The sequence below is a fragment of the Pteropus alecto genome, unplaced genomic scaffold (assembly GCF_000325575.1).
Source record: "Pteropus alecto unplaced genomic scaffold, ASM32557v1 scaffold8, whole genome shotgun sequence".
In the NCBI taxonomy this organism is placed as follows: Eukaryota; Metazoa; Chordata; class Mammalia; order Chiroptera; family Pteropodidae; genus Pteropus; species Pteropus alecto.
This window is the reverse complement of record NW_006494609.1, coordinates 15,093,960-15,109,064: the sequence shown is the minus strand read 5'-3', so window position 1 is coordinate 15,109,064 and position 15,105 is coordinate 15,093,960. Positions and strand designations below refer to the sequence as shown.

The following is a 15,105-nucleotide window of genomic DNA, read 5'->3' as shown; positions in this document are numbered from 1 at the left end:
AGCTGGCGGGCGCAGCCTCAGCATGGACCTGACTGTCTCGGAGCTCATGGAGCTCTTTCTGCAGAGCCCGCTGGTGACCTGGGTGAGTGCGCCCGGCTCCCCACCCCATTGTTGGTGCACCGGCTCCTCTCCCGCCCGCTCGGGTAGCCACAGACCCGACTCGCTCGGGGCCCCGGGTAGCCCCGGGACGCGGGGGACTCTGCAAGTGTACCTGGCCGGGGCCCGCGCCCCGGGGTCCGGAGACATTTTCAACTCAGCCAGCGCGCCCGATGTAGGACCCCGCGGCGCTCTCGGCCCGGCCAGCGGCAGAGCGGGTACACCTGTTCCCGCCGGGGCGCGGAGCCGGCGCCCCAGAAGCGGACAGCGTCCGAGTGGTTCTCCCGGCCCCTGTGGCTTGACTCTCGAGAAAGGGACCCACTCTCCAAAAATATCCGCGTATAGTTTTTGAACCCCTGAGACCAGCGTGTGGGTGGCGGTGACGGCGGGGATAGGGGGGTTCCGAGTGGGAACGTGTACAGGCTGGGGTGGGCGCGGTGATTTCAAATGGATTTGAGACGTGGGAAATTTATTGAAAAGTCTTTATATTTTCTTTTTCCGCTCTGGGACGCTGGAGAAAAGTGGCGAGGAAGTTTTCCTCCTGCTGTCTCCTGTTTGTTGCCTGTCGCGGGGAGGGGAGAGAGGCCCTGGGGGAAGGGTAGGCTTGGTGCCTGCTGAAGTGTGGGTGGGCTTTGGGTGACACCCCTTCTGACCACACGGGCTCTGTCCGCCTTTGCCCTGGACGACTTTAGACTGTGCACGTGGGGGTGACTTCCTGCCTTTCTTTCCGCGTGCCCTTCCCCGCAGGTGAAAACTCTGGGCCCATTCGGAAGCGGTAACCAGGACAACCTGACTTTGTACATGGATTTAGTGGATGGCATCTTTTTGAACCAAATCATGCTACAAATGTAAGTTATTTTCACAGAGGACGGGCAAAAACGATGCTTCAGAAAGTTTAAGTATGTAGAAATGGAACGCGAGGTTGCAACGGGAGCCACTTCGCACGTGGGCCACTGTTATCTTAGTATCAAGTGCATTTTCGCCGCCATTTGTTGGGATTTGAAGAACCTCGGGACAGCAGGTGTGCAGCTTGTTTGATGAAATTTGGAATTGAATGACTGTCACCCACCTGGTGTTGGTAGTGCAATTAACTCAGGTACTTACCTGTGATTTAAGCAATGAAATTAAAAAAAAACAAAACCCCTCTTTGAGGGTCAAGGAACTGTAAGAACAGTGTCTAGTTAAGGGGAGTGTCAGGGGAGTTGGGGGCATCCATGAGTGACTATGAAGTTTCACTCTAGGTTAGGATGTCTGTGTTTCTGAGCTCCCTGTTCATCTTCCGTTTTCTGTTGCCTCATAGCAAGTGCAATTGGTTAAGTCGCTTCTCATGAACTGGATTTAAAGTCACTGTTAGGAGAGGCACAGGGAATCAGAATCTGTCGTACTGTTTGTTTTGGAGCATGCAGCTTAAACAATATGGTGGCAGTTACACTTGCTAGCATGTATGTGACCACATCCTTTCCTGTTGCTGAATTCTGCAGAGCCTGTCTGATTGACAGCCTGCCACATGTAGGTGTTGGCTCCTACTCGCGCCTTCTGTTTTTAACTCAGAAACTGCAGGGGACGTATTGGAACTGCGTGTCAGTATGATTCACAGGCACTTGAAACAAAATAAAACATCCTAATATATGGATCATCCCCTGTTGCTCACCTGCAACTAAGCAAGTTATTATACTTTAGCATAAACCCTTTAGCTAATGAGAATCGGTTTCGTTTGTGGCCCAGGAAGGAGGAGCAGTTAGCTTTGGCAAATATTTTTAGAAAGTGGTTTAAATAGATTTACCTAAAAAGGTTCGTTTTAAAAAATTTCCAAAGAACATTGCTCCTTTTGTTTTAATAAGTCATTTGGTGTCATGGTGTGGGAAGACACTGCAGTGTTAATGGTTTTTTGTTTTTTTTTTAAGGCACTACCAATTTTACCAATCCTGAGTTTGATTAGAGTCTAGAAAGACAAATCCGTTGTCAGCTTTGGCAGCACTTCTCCGGGAACATCGATGAGTTTTCCTAGGGCAGACTCATGGCATAGGCAAATTCTGGCAATAACCCCCCGCCCCCATTCTGTTAGACCCGGAGAATTACTGGGTTCCATTGATGCAGCAACCAGTGAAACTTCAACCCGTTGTTACCCAAGCCCAAGACTGTTTAATTAAAAAAAAAAAAAGGGCAGCAGTATCCCCAGCCTTTTCATTCAGCTTTTACACCCAGGCGGAGGGAGAACAAAAGCCCTGGGCCTGTTTCTCTTTCTTCCCTGACCTTTGGAATTCCTGAAGCGTTTACCACTTGCTTGTAAATCAGGAAAGCCTGTTGGACATTCCTTTGAGAAATGCCAACTCATCACTTGTTCACACTTGGCCGGTGGCTAAATTCAGTTTGAAGGGCTTCTCCCTACCCCTTGACAGTCTCAAATGTTCTTTTCTCCTCTGTGATGTGCCAAGGTAGTCATTCTGGAAGTGGGAACTGATAAGTTTGCAGCTCTTAAGGCTTCAGGCAGTGTTTCTGGGTTCTTCTGGCCAGAATGAGGCTCAGAGAAGGGACAAGGATAAGCTGATTGGGTGGCTTTCCAGAATGAGGAAATCGAGGAGAGTGGCACCAGTATCACACAGTTTACTGATTGGGTGATCAGAATAACCCTGCTCCAGGTGATAGAAATGAGAACATGATTTGCCCCTGGAAGTGGGTGGAGAGTGACTGGAAAAGGGACACGGGAACTTCTGGGTAGTAGAAGTGTTCTGTGTATTGGCGGGAGTATGTTTCGTTTTTCACAATGCAGCCAGCTGTAACTTAAGATATATGCATTTTACTCTGTGTAAAAATTCCCTCAATTTAAAAGAAAAAAAAGAATTCCCATCTTAGTGTCAACAGCCTAGATAGTCAGCCTGAGTTCGAATGCCAGGTCTTTCTCAGACTAGCCGTGTGATGTTGGGCAAGTCACTCATCACCTTGGTTTCCTCATATATAAAATGGGAAGAGAAGTATCTCCCTTAAGAGATGGTTGTGAGGATTAAATGAGATGATGTGTTTAGCACAGCGTCTGCTTCTTAAAAAGTGTTACTCTTTTACGTATACACCGTAAATCCAGAAAGGATTCGAGGCGCCTCATAAGATTTTTTTTTTTTCAGTCTCTTTCTCCTGATTCTTAGTCTCCTAGATTAGTGCATAATTCTTAGCACTCTGCCAATGAGATCTAGGGCAAAACAACTCTGGGACCCATGTCCTAAGCCCGCATCTGACACTACACTTTAAGCTAAGCCTGTTTTCACTTTGGCCAAATGGAGAAATGTCAGGCTGACTAGCAGGTAAGTGATGAGGCTATTCTGCTTTATCTCCCATGCTAGTAGCTTCCACTCTGTGCTGTTCACCTATTTTGATAAATTCTCTCCGAGATGGCAGGACCTGAGAAAATGGCAGAGAGCAATATGCTAACTGGGTTGCTGGAGCTCAGATAAGAGGTGTGTCACCTAATACTTCAGAGCCATATGGAGGCTGGCTGGAGGTCACGTGATTGCACCTGGGCATTGTCTCTGGCAACTGAAGAAGGCTGCAGTGGTAGTCTCTTGGCCCTGGCCTCGTGGTGACATCAGTGCCTGGGAGCACGAAAACCCTGTGAGCTCAGCTTTCAGGGGAGGCCCAGGTCTAAGAATTCCTGAATGAAAGTCAAGCATTGAGTGGTGTGGATGGAGATGCATGGGAAAACCTGCTGAATAGCTCCTCTGTAAATGCAAATTCTCCGGGTACCTCCTGGTACCCAAGGGAAAACAAGGTGTCCAATTCACTTTGGACACATTTTTCACTGCCTCAGGAAAATTACTTAAGATCTTTGGCATCAGGCAGACAAATTCAGGACCCCTCTCTGTCACTACTTCTGTTATCTTGGGCAAATTACTTAAAAAGTCTCAATTTCCTGATCTGTAATAAGTGGATGGCAGTTTATAGATTTCAGGAGAATTAAAAAAGGTTATATATGTATAAATAATGGTTGTCGTTAGAGCGAGGCCCAGAACTGGGTTTGTGTACCCACGTGCACGTGCTGGTGTGCATGCGAGAATGGACACCTGATTTGACCCAGATAAGAATCCAGCTCTTGATTGATTTCCTGCAGCAAGGAGAGGTGGGGGTTACACAGTGCTGGGCAGGGTGGGGACAGGCCTTCCCTTAAGCATAGTTGACTTTTGTTTCAATTTGGTTCCTAATAACCTCTCTTAACCCTGAGAGCCTTGATAAAGGAGGCAGTACTAATGATCATAATACTGAGTCTAATTACATAGTAAATATTGAGGCCCTTGGAGTATTGTTTCTGTTAGCTGTTGCTCCCTAGGACTAGTGAGAACAAAAGCAGAATGACCAGAGGCTTCCCTCCTGTCACCTGACAGACGCCCAGGCCGTGACTTGGGTGCTTGTAGTGAACCACCCACATGTGTGCCGAGGCCCTCCAGCTCCTGGCACTCCTGGGGTAGTCCCATCTGACTTAAAGCTGGGATTACAATAACAACAGAACAGGAAAGCTCTGCATGTTCTCTTAAGTTCCGCTATTTTAAGGAGCACATTTGTCACTTTATGAAATTGCTTCTCATCTCTTAAGGTATCCATAGTGAAGAGAGGAGAATTGGACCTTTAAGATAAATTATTTTGTAATGCTAGGTACACTTCTGTAGCCAAAAATGTCTTTGCAGTTTAAGTTCTGAATGCCTCCTCTATTTCTAAATTAATTTCCACGGAAGTGTTAACCTTTATTTTCTCAGTAATGAATGGCTCCAAGAGAAACATGTAATGTGTAGATGGCTTGGCCAGACTCCACTACTGTGTGGAAACAATGAGAAATGTTGTCACGTGACAATTGAAAAGATCCTCTGGTTGCCCCAAGGTACCCATGTGACTATTTTAAGGGATACAGGATGACCGAATAAAATCCATGGCTGAGTCTGTGTAATGCATCGCGGGGTTTACACACAGTGCGGTGTGCGGACTCATAGTGTACCGATCAAATAATGACTTAAGGGTCGAATTTTAAATTACTCGTGTTTTTTTGTTAAATTGTGCTTCCAATGACATTTGAAATGATTTCTGTTTGTTGGTTGTTTTTTGTCAATTTTGTATTAATTATCGACTTAGAATGAGTCAAATGGCATTGACATTGATTTCCTTAACTCCCACACTCCCCTTCCGGTGCTCCTCTCATTACCGAGGGGAGACGGGGGTCACTGAGGAAGGAGGAAGAGGCCTGCCTCTCTTCCGTCATACCAGCCCCCCTGGGAGGCTTAGCGCCCTTATCACAGGGTTCGGATGACAGATGAAACCGTGAAGACAGCCCTCATTTGAATTAGACATCCTCCCAGTGTCTTGGGATAGAAATGGGGGAGGGCTTTGTTATGAAAAGCAGTACGTGGAGAGGTGGCAGCTAAATCTTTTATATTGAGTCTGTTCTCTTCAGCTAGGAAACCAAATTTTGACGCTGAGAATTTTGAGAAATGTCCTGTACATAGATGAGTGAAATTATAAATCACTTGATTCAGAGTTCTAGTTTCATCATAGCCAGACCCAGCATTTGTCTGAGATTGGAAAATAAATGACACTTCGGGGGTTTCCCACATGAATTATTTGTCTTTACTCTTAGTATTTCCCGTAGGTTGTATTCTAAATCCGTGTAGTCTCACAGACTGATGATGTCAGCTTTAAAGATAGAATTGTGTCCTTGGGATGTAAATCATGAGCAGGACCAACCCAAGACCATTGCGGGTGACAGTGATGGAAAACCCATGTGAAATGGAACATCAAGGCTCTTTATTGATTTAAGTTAGAAAATATACCATTCTGCCCCCTTTTTTATCTTGATAATTTACATATTTTGGTTCAGCTTTCAATCCTTTTAATTTTGAAATACATTTTGGGGTAGTTTATTGATTTTTATGCAGCATAACTTTTTGGGTCTGCATTAGCGTTTGGCTGTGACTTATAGGTGCTGCATACAGTGGGAATAGGGATGACATTTATCAAGGGCCCGTGGTGGGCTAGGGGCTTGTTGGGGGAGCGGGGAGGTGATGTCTGTGGTCCACCGTTCGGCAGTGGCAGAACTGGTTCATCTTGAGCCACACTCGTCATAGCCTCACACCAGCCTAGGCTTGGAGAGGACTAAACACTATTGTGCTGGGAAAGGAGGTGTGGCCAATGCGGGGGACACAATTTCCATTCTCCTGTTTCTTCCCTCAGAGACCCCAGGCCTACAAATCAACGCATCCACAAGCACGTCAACAATGACGTGAACCTCCGCATTCAGAACTTGACCATCTTGGTGAGAAACATTAAGACCTACTACCAGGTAAGGGCAGCTCTCTGTTCCCCTGGAGTTCTGCAGTGCGCCGGGCAGTGTCGCCCCTCGGACGGCTTCCCCACAGGAAGCTGGGAGGAAATGGTGTTCATGGTTAGGCACCTGCCTGATGACTACTTGATACAACTGTGTTTTCACTTACATCCTTTCTTTTTTTTTTTTTTTTGGCATTATGAGATGAGTCAGTTATCAGATTGCTTTACTTTGTCCAGCGAATCACAACCGTGGCCTTAAGCACGCAGTCAAGTGAGGTGTGGGCTGGGCTTCTGGAGGGGCACCCTGGCGTGGTTATCATCCATAGCTCAGTGAGTCTTCTACAGGAGCAATTCAGAGGGCTGAGGGAGATAAGGGACCACAGGAGGGTTACCCTGGGCCAGGAATGTAATCAGTGAGCTCCCAGCTTGCAGACAGGATCACTGGGGTTCACGGTGTGGAGTGTCCGCTTGTCAAGTGCTCACCACATTTCATTAGCAGATAGTGGGTCAGGCATGAGGGCGTGATGGTGAAGAGCTGTTAAAATCTTCATCCCAGCCTTGGGAAGGTCGGGCGAGAACCTTTGATGATGTTCATGATCTTCATGTGGCCAACACTGATGCAGTATGGACTTAAACTGAACCCCACAGAGCCCTGGTTTTCAAACTTTTTCTTAGCATTAAAATTTTCCCCCATGTGATTTTTCTTAAGACCCTGGGTGAAGCCCATGACCGATTGACTTGGTGGTTGGGGTTCTTAGTCCCCTTTGCTCAGCCCCTTCCCCTCTCTCATGTCACCTCTGTGGGTTCCCAGGACCCTGGTGAACATGATTTGAGAACCACTGCTCAAGAACAAGCCCCTTCCAGATTCATGTCGGAGTTTCACTGAGATGTTGGCCAGGCTCTGCCTCTGAGACCTGTTCCTAGCACTCAGCTTCCTGGGCTGAGACTTAGTCCTGGTTAGGGGTTTGGGTGCATCCCCTCTCTCCCTGGTGCAGAGGTCACTGGTTATGAGGTCAGGTCCTGCCAGATAAGCTGCCAAGTGGACCTCGTGCTGCGGTGTTGGGCTATATGCAGGGCGGGGGCTGGGGTCGCGGCTGGAGCCCTTGCTTCTGACTCAATGTGAATTTGAGAAAGGTTGGGAGAGGGAGGAAGTGGACAATGTCCTGGATTTTCTGAGATGATTGCTTTCTTCCTCCTCCCATTGGGATCGGGTATATGGGGCTGGGGAGCTTGGGGTGCTGGATGCTTTGCCTGAGTGGCCAATTCAGCAAGCCACCTGTGCTCATCCCATGGACTGTTGGTAGCCCAGCACTGTGGACTCTGAGCAGCCTCTGGGAGGCTTACACCCAGCCCCATCCTTTTAGTTACAGATGCCAGCTGTGCTAAGGAGGGGCTGGGGGTCAGGGTGAGGCCTGGGATAGCTGTGTCTGTGGGGCTGAAGAGAGTTCATTTCCTTGTCCACCTTGAGGGAGTCCACGTCAGAGCCAAGTGTGCTATAGCAGGTGGATCTCAGCTGGTGCTTCCCTTGTGATGGCCACAGGCAGGGGAAGCTGGGCAAGAGCGATGGTGCTGCTATTGAACTTGGGTGGAGAGACTGTCTGGCAGCTGTGCTGGCTGTTCTCAGGGACTCAGCTCTTGATCCCTTATCTACAGGCACCATTCATGGGAAGCAGATGGTTTTGATGCTATGTGCTGAGTGCCAGGGGAAGCGGATGGTGCTCACAATTCAAGAGACAAGACCCCTAACTCAGGCTGCATGGGGGTGAGGAGGGAGTTGACGAAGGCTTCTTGGAGGAAGTGACACCTGAGTGGAGTTTTGGTGGGCAGCTGAGTTTCCAAGTTTGGAGGGTCATGGGAAGGAGAGAAGGGGAGATTGTTGAGGTAGAGGAAGGTCTGGAGGAATGAGACAGTTCTGGCCTCCATCTGTCACAGGAAACACTTTCCTCAGTTGCTTGGATGAGGGCCTATTTCATTAAGCTTCAAATGAATCAAAACCAAGGAGGATGTCGCCACGAAATACAGAAATTCAGGATTCAAACAGGCTTGCAAGGCTGGCCAGAGCCAGTGGTGGTGGAGACTCTTCTGGAGCTGGGGTGAAGAATCGGCTTTTTCAGAAATTCCCCAGCTGAGTCTTAGCATCCTTCCCACAGCACGGGGGTCAGTGGTTAATGCGGGGGGCAGGGGGCGGTTAAAGTGTGGTCCCCCGACCAGCAGTGGCAGCCTCACCTGGAACTTGTTAGAAGGGCAGATGGTCAGGTGTCTCCTGCCTCAGGTGTGTCTGGGAGGCGGTAACCTCTCCCTGATGGCAGTGATGGAGGCCTCCTGTGGAGGTGAGGTTTCCCAAGCTCTCTGCGAGCAGCACGGAGCAGCGAGGCTCTCGTGCGAGCTGTTTGGCCGTGCAGATGCCACCTCTAGTTTTGCTGGACGCACACAGGTGGTGATCAGCTCGGACCGTCCAGGTCTGGGCCGGCCAAAGGGGCCTGACACCTGCTTGAGACTGTCAGTTTGGAAGCAGTTTGCCGCTCTTGGGGGCGCTGCGTAGAGTTCCAGAAGATGGGTACTGTCATAAGAAGGAAGAGATGGGTAGTCCGTTCTCAGGGCCCAGAAAGACGCACAGGTAAAAAGGAGGACCCGGTGTCCTTGCCTGGCTTTTGCCTTGTTAGCTCTTTGAGGTCAGGGCTGGTGTGGTGGCAGCCCCAGTCCCCGCAGGCCGGCCCAGAGTAACTGTTTGTTGAAAGCACTTGCTAAGGGCCGCAGTCGTCCCTGCCCCTCAGTCCTCACTTGAAGAAAGCTGGCAGGACACTTGCCTTTGGGGCTGACACAGGTTATGTGTGGGCAGTGCTGTGCTGTGTATTTTTTCCTTCTGATCTATTGTAACATAAAGTTTTGGTCATATAAGTAGTGTGTACTTTTTGTAAATAGCTTGGAAAACAAACAAGTAGTAGGAAAAGAAGAACTACCCATACTCCACCACCCCAAAACAATCACTATGCGCATTTTTAGTGTTTCCTTCCAGTTTTTGCATGAATAGTTTTTGTTTCATGCGGTGTGGTCGTGCCCTATATACAATTGCTTATCCTGCCATTTTCCCCTCCCTCCTGGCATTATAGTGCAAACATAATTGGTTATTGTCAAGGGACATTCAAGAAGGTTTTCTAAAAGAAGCACACTGCCCAGCGTCCCCTTGTGAGGGCTGGAATGAAGCAAGACAGACATCGTTTCTTACTCTGGTGTGGCCCCGGGTGGGCAGGAGGTCGTCCCCCAAGTGGAGTGAGACTCCCCGTTGCCCGTGGCTTTTCAGTAGACACATCAGAGTCACAGAAGCCAGCCCCGGGTCTTGTTTGCCAGGCCGCGGTTCTGCCACCCTGGCTGTCCTTTTCTGAGGCACCGTGGGTCAGAGACAGGAAGGAGGGGGCCATCTCTTGAATAGCATGAGTTTATTTTATAGAGAAGCTGAAGTTTCACCTCTGAAAACCTGTGGAGACAAAGGGTCTTTGACCTTTTTTTGGACCAGAGGACAGATGGTGGGTGGAAACCAGTGTGGCCAGGTTCAGTCTGTCACTGGTGTCTCAGCCAGGGTCTCAGGCCTCCTGACTTGCTGCTCGGACTCTTCTGGGGCTGGGGTGAGGAATCTGCGTTTTCAGAAATTCCCCAGCTGAGCCTCAGCATCTGTCCCACAGCATGGGGGTCAGTGGGCTAGCGTGGGGATTCTCAGAGTGTGGTCCCCAGACCAGCAGCAGCCTCACCTGGAACTTGTTAGAAGGGCAGATCGTCAGGCCCCTCCGAAGAAGACCTGTCGTGGAGGTCCTGCCATCCGTCGTAAGCCCTCGAGGTGACTGGTGCCCCCTCACGCTGGAACCCCTGGGTTAGTGATGTCTAGAAGAGGCACCGTCAGCCAGGTCTGGGGCGCAGAGAGCTCAGTTCTCACCAGGTAACTCCTCCTCCATCACATACAACAGACACCTCATCTGCCCTGGGACAGGAAGGCAGGGTCCTGGCAGCCCTTTGAGGATAGGGTGACCAGAGGCATCAGGTTGCTCCTGAGAAGGGGCAGAGATAGCCAAAGCTGGACAGGGCCTTGGGAGAGCGCCCGGTCAGTCTCTGTATTGTAAAGAAAAGGCTTATCAGTCCAGAGGGTGGGGGGCACCAGCTCCAAGGCAAACACCCTCAAACAGGGCGTCTGCTGAGAGGCCTGGAGGAAAAGCAAGCCTGGACCAGAACTGCATACTGTCTCAAGCCTCCTGGCTGGTCAGCTTTGAGCCTGTCACATGATGCTTGTTTTACTTGCTCAAAAGCCAAGGTCTTTTTCATCTGTCTTTTTTTCTTAGCAATAATCATGCCTCGGATAAACCTCATTGGCTACAATATTGCCACTGCACAAAGCTCTGAGTTTTTTTTTCTTAGTTAAATTTTGGATTTATAGAATGGTTCATTTTTTACATTCACAGTCTGGAGTATTTACATTAAATGCAAGTTTGTTTGATAGTGGAGCCAGTAGGAAAATAAAATAAGGCTAGTCTAGCAGAAATGCCCCATTGCAGTAGGTAGTTGACACATTCATCCTTTGGGGGCTGTGCGTGGTGTCCGGCCGCCATTCCCTGCACTGGACACCTGTACTCTTGGCCTTCTCTCAACCACTAGGGCCTAATTGTCCTGCGAAGTTGGTAAGACACCTCTGGCTCTGGGGTGGGCGGTACTACGGACAGCAGCCTGGACACAGTCCATACATGTTGATGGAGACGTGCGTCTTTGTTGTCAAGTCCGCATGTGCACCCCCAGGCGCACTGAGGGTCCTACCTGCAGGGATGACTCTGAAATGGGAAATTTGCTGAGCCTTTGAGCTCCCCCCTCGCTGATTGTGCCCTGGGTCGGGTCTCCTCTGGGCCTCCTGAGTGCTCATCTGTCAAGAGGACGGGGTCCTTGTGGGCATGAAATTCCAGTCACGTGGTGGCCAGAGACAACCCAGTTTTAGAGTTCAGATCACCTCGAGGAAGTGTTGCTTCACAAGCTCTTTGAACTCTACTCTTTTGACTTCCGGTCTCTCTGTGGTCAGAAGGCCCATTAGGCCCAGCATATTGCTTTTTATCTCAGAAGAAGTATTCCGGAGTTGCCTTACCTTACGTAATCTCATTTTTCCTTCTCTGATTTGAAAAATTAAAAATAACAACAGTACAAATGATTATAATGAACACCTGTGTGTCTGTTGTTCAAAATAAATATGAACATATATATTTTCAATATTTGATTCAGACCTTTTTTTCTTAAATAAAATTTTCCTAAAGAAGTCCCCAGTATGTCTCTACTGAGTCCAATTATCCATCCCTCCCTGGAGAAAACCCCTATCATTAATTTGCTGGGTGTCTGGCTCTAATTTTTATACTCTTGGGGTGTGTGTACATATACGCAAACGTTGCTTTGTGTGATATCTTTAGGTAAAAGTTCGCATACGCTGCCTGTACGTTTTCCCCATTCAGCCCCGTTTTTGAGACCTGTCAGCTTTCTCTGATAGTTGTATTAGATAAGCAGGGGCCGACTACTAAAAATTAGAATTATCTTTAGAAATGTGAGCACTCAGTTTGAAAAATGAAACTTTTGTCAAAAGTGAGAATAGTAGGAAATGTACATTTGACATTGTCGGTGGGAACACAGTTGACTCGTGTAGCACTGTCTCATTCGTGTGGTCTGGAGGGTTTAGCTTAAGTGAAGTCTCTTTCGGTTGGGTGTGACCTGCTTTGATAGATAGGGACAGTATACAAGGGAGTTTGTTCTCCACTTAGGCTATATTTACAGGTACCACTGGAATTTGCTTTGTGAATAAGTCATTTGCAGAAGAGAAATGACTTACTCGACTTCTGACTTTCACAGTTAAAGAGGAGGGCTGTGAGATGGATATTCTTGATTTTGTGGCTTAAATATACATCCTGAGGAAATTAAAAGTAAGATTTTTGACTATAAAAATATTTTCTGAGTGCAGACTGGGAAATATAAAGAAAATTAAACGTATTATCTCACCATCTACAGATACTATTGTTAACATTTTGGTATTTATGCTTTCTGAGTTTTTGTGTGTGTTTCAAGCTGTGGATCATGTCATACTCTTTGTAACCCTTTCATTTACCGTGTAGTGAGATTTTCCAACGTTGTAAAACATACGTTCATGGTAAGGGTTTTAGTATTTACCTGGCATTTCACCATGTGGCTATGGCACTCATTTCTGTCTCGGAGTTACAAACAGTACCACTGTGAGCATGCTTGCTACATAAATCTTTCAACAACTGTTTTTATTTCCTTACGATAAATTCCTAGCATGGAATTCCTGGGCCAAAGGGCATGAATACTTTGAAGACTTTTGCTACTTATTGCCCAAATTGCTTTTTTTTTTTAACCTTTTGTTTTTCTTTGTTGACTTGCCTGTTTATGCCCTCGTGACAGTACCTGTCAGAATGCAGGGTTCTATATTGCTGTTGAACACTGATTTCTGTGTCTCTGTCATGCAGACAAAGGTCTGAGATTATTTTTACTGTACGTCTGGGCAAACTTCCGTGTGTCGGAGAATCACTGGATGCTGGTCTGGAATCTCCAGTAGGACAGCCGCAGGTGACCATGGCATGGCGAGAGCACAGCCATGAGGCTGGGTGGTTCAGCCCCGGGACCGGGCTTTCATCAGAGAGGCCCCTGTGCCCTGTGCACATGAGCAGTGGGAGCCCTCTGTCTGCCGTGTACTTGACCCAGGAGCTCACCAACTCCCCTGTGAATGTTCTTTTTCAGTGTAAAGTTTAAGAGAGAACCTTCCAGACGGTTGGGAAGTGAGCCTGAGTAGGGCAGTGGTCTGTGTGGACCCCTCCTTTCCTCTTCCTCCTGCTTCCTGTCCCCACCCCCCTGCCCTCATCCTCTCTAGTGTAGAGTGATGAAATGTGGGAAGAGGAAGCTCCAGTGACCCAGAGAGGTGGGTGTGGCTCGCCGGGGATCCCCTTTTTTTCTTTCTTTTTTTTTTTTTTGTCTCTTTCTTATTCTTAAGGCTGTTCTCCTGCCTGAGATGCTCACGTCTAGTGGGGTAGGAGAGGCCAGTTAAACCAACCACGGTGACACCTGTGTGTGCACAGTACACGGAGGATATCACAGGACATAGGAGGAATTCCCCAGCCTGGGAAAGGCAAAACTCATGGGGAGCTTTCTAAAGGGGATGACACTTGACTTGAGTCTTAAAGGATCTGCAGAGAGCTAGACTGGCAGGAAACGGGGTGCATAAGGGGTGTTCTGGGAGAGTAACAACACCCGAAGACCATGGAGACATAAAACAGCCTGAGGACTGATTTAGTCACTTTAGAGTGGCTAGAGGTTGAGGTGTCTGGGGAGTGCTGGTGTCTGTGGGGAGCGCTGATGGGCGAGGCCGGAAACATGGCAAGGTTCTAGGGGGCGGATGCCATGCTAACAAATTTGAACTTCATCCTGAAGACCTCAGGAGTCCCTGGAGAACTTCTAAAAGGGAAAGTTAAAAAAGAAAACATCGGCACCCACGTTGAGAATGGATCGTGTCAGGAGGGAGTAGGGAGTCATGGCAGGTAGTGACCAAGGCAAGGGCAGAGGAGAGGGACGAATTCTGACACCCATGGGGGATATTGGCCACTTGGCCTTGTGGACAGCAGCTTGCTCGGTGCCCCACCTGGAGCAAACATCTCGGGAAGATAAAACACTTTCTCAGGCTCCAGAAAGCTAAGCTCCTACAGGAGATCTGCCCCCACCCCCCCCAGCTTCCAGGCAGGGCCCCGCAGGGGGCTGCGTGGCAGTGGCTCTGAGTCACCTGGACAGGGGCCACAGAAGGGCGGCAGCTTTCAGTGCCACTAGGGTTCTTTTCCACACTAGATGTGAGGTGTTTGCTTCTGACCTGTGAGGACATCCAGTTACGTGCTGCATGGTCTCAAACCTTTCCAGAGGCAAGTTTTGTTTCTGCGAGACGTGCGACTGCCAGTTAGACTTGGTTTCTTTTCTTTTTGTATTTAGAAGAAAAGCTGTTGGATATTGAATGGCAACCAGGAACTTTGGGATTCAGCTCTGTGCCCCAATCAAAAGGTTGAGAGAAAATGGCTGGTTGCCTACTGCGAGCCAGGCACTAGGCTAGGAGCTTTCTAGCCTCATTGTGAGGAAGAAGTGCTGTCCCTGTGTTGCAGAGTGGGAAAGCGAGGCTCATGGAGTAACCTCAGGAAACCGCCCAGAGAGCTGCACGTTTTCTTGGTCAGTGGCTGCTTGGGGAAACTTCTTTCTAAAAATCAAGCTTTCTGCAATCAGTCCTGTAGAGAAGGGGCTTGCTGCAGTGGAGGTTTATATGAGGTTTATATGATCTGCACTGACAGCAGGGTGGGGTGGATCCAGGGCTAGCTTCTGGAGGGTCACCTGCTTGCCAGCCCCACCCCCGCCTTGTTAACTAGATTTCACATCAGCAGAGCCCCAGAGGAAGGGACTGGATTGCTTCAGGCACCTCTGAAACCACCACTTCCTGGGCTGGGCAGTGGGTGGGACCAAGGCAGCAGTTGGCCCCGGACTCCCCCCCAACCCCCCACGCACCCCCCAGAGAAGCAGGAAGCAGAGAATCAGGGCTAATTGCAGGAGCTGGGGAGGGGTTAAAGGGGTGTCTCATGCAATTAGCAGCGCTGGAATTGTGCCAGGCCGTGGAGGTTTAAAGCAGGGGGATGGGGTGGGGGGGGGGGAGAGGGG

The 15,105-nt window shown here is 48.8% G+C and overlaps 1 protein-coding gene and 1 pseudogene across 1 annotated transcript in view; one reads left to right on the top strand and one right to left on the bottom strand.

Annotated features, from left to right (window-relative positions):
• The first annotated feature begins 6 nt into the window (after nucleotides 1-6).
• The window catches only part of CCDC88C (coiled-coil domain containing 88C), a 114,806-nt gene continuing 99,707 nt past the window's right edge, over nucleotides 7-15,105 (top strand). Inside the window, exons 1-3 of the mRNA XM_006925528.2 lie at nucleotides 7-82; nucleotides 844-944; nucleotides 6,301-6,409. Of these exons, the coding sequence (XP_006925590.1) occupies nucleotides 23-82; nucleotides 844-944; nucleotides 6,301-6,409 (270 nt within the window). The 5' untranslated portion in view covers nucleotides 7-22. The remainder of the gene's footprint in view (nucleotides 83-843; nucleotides 945-6,300; nucleotides 6,410-15,105) is intronic.
• Nucleotides 10,629-10,778, bottom strand: LOC112473905 (annotated as a pseudogene).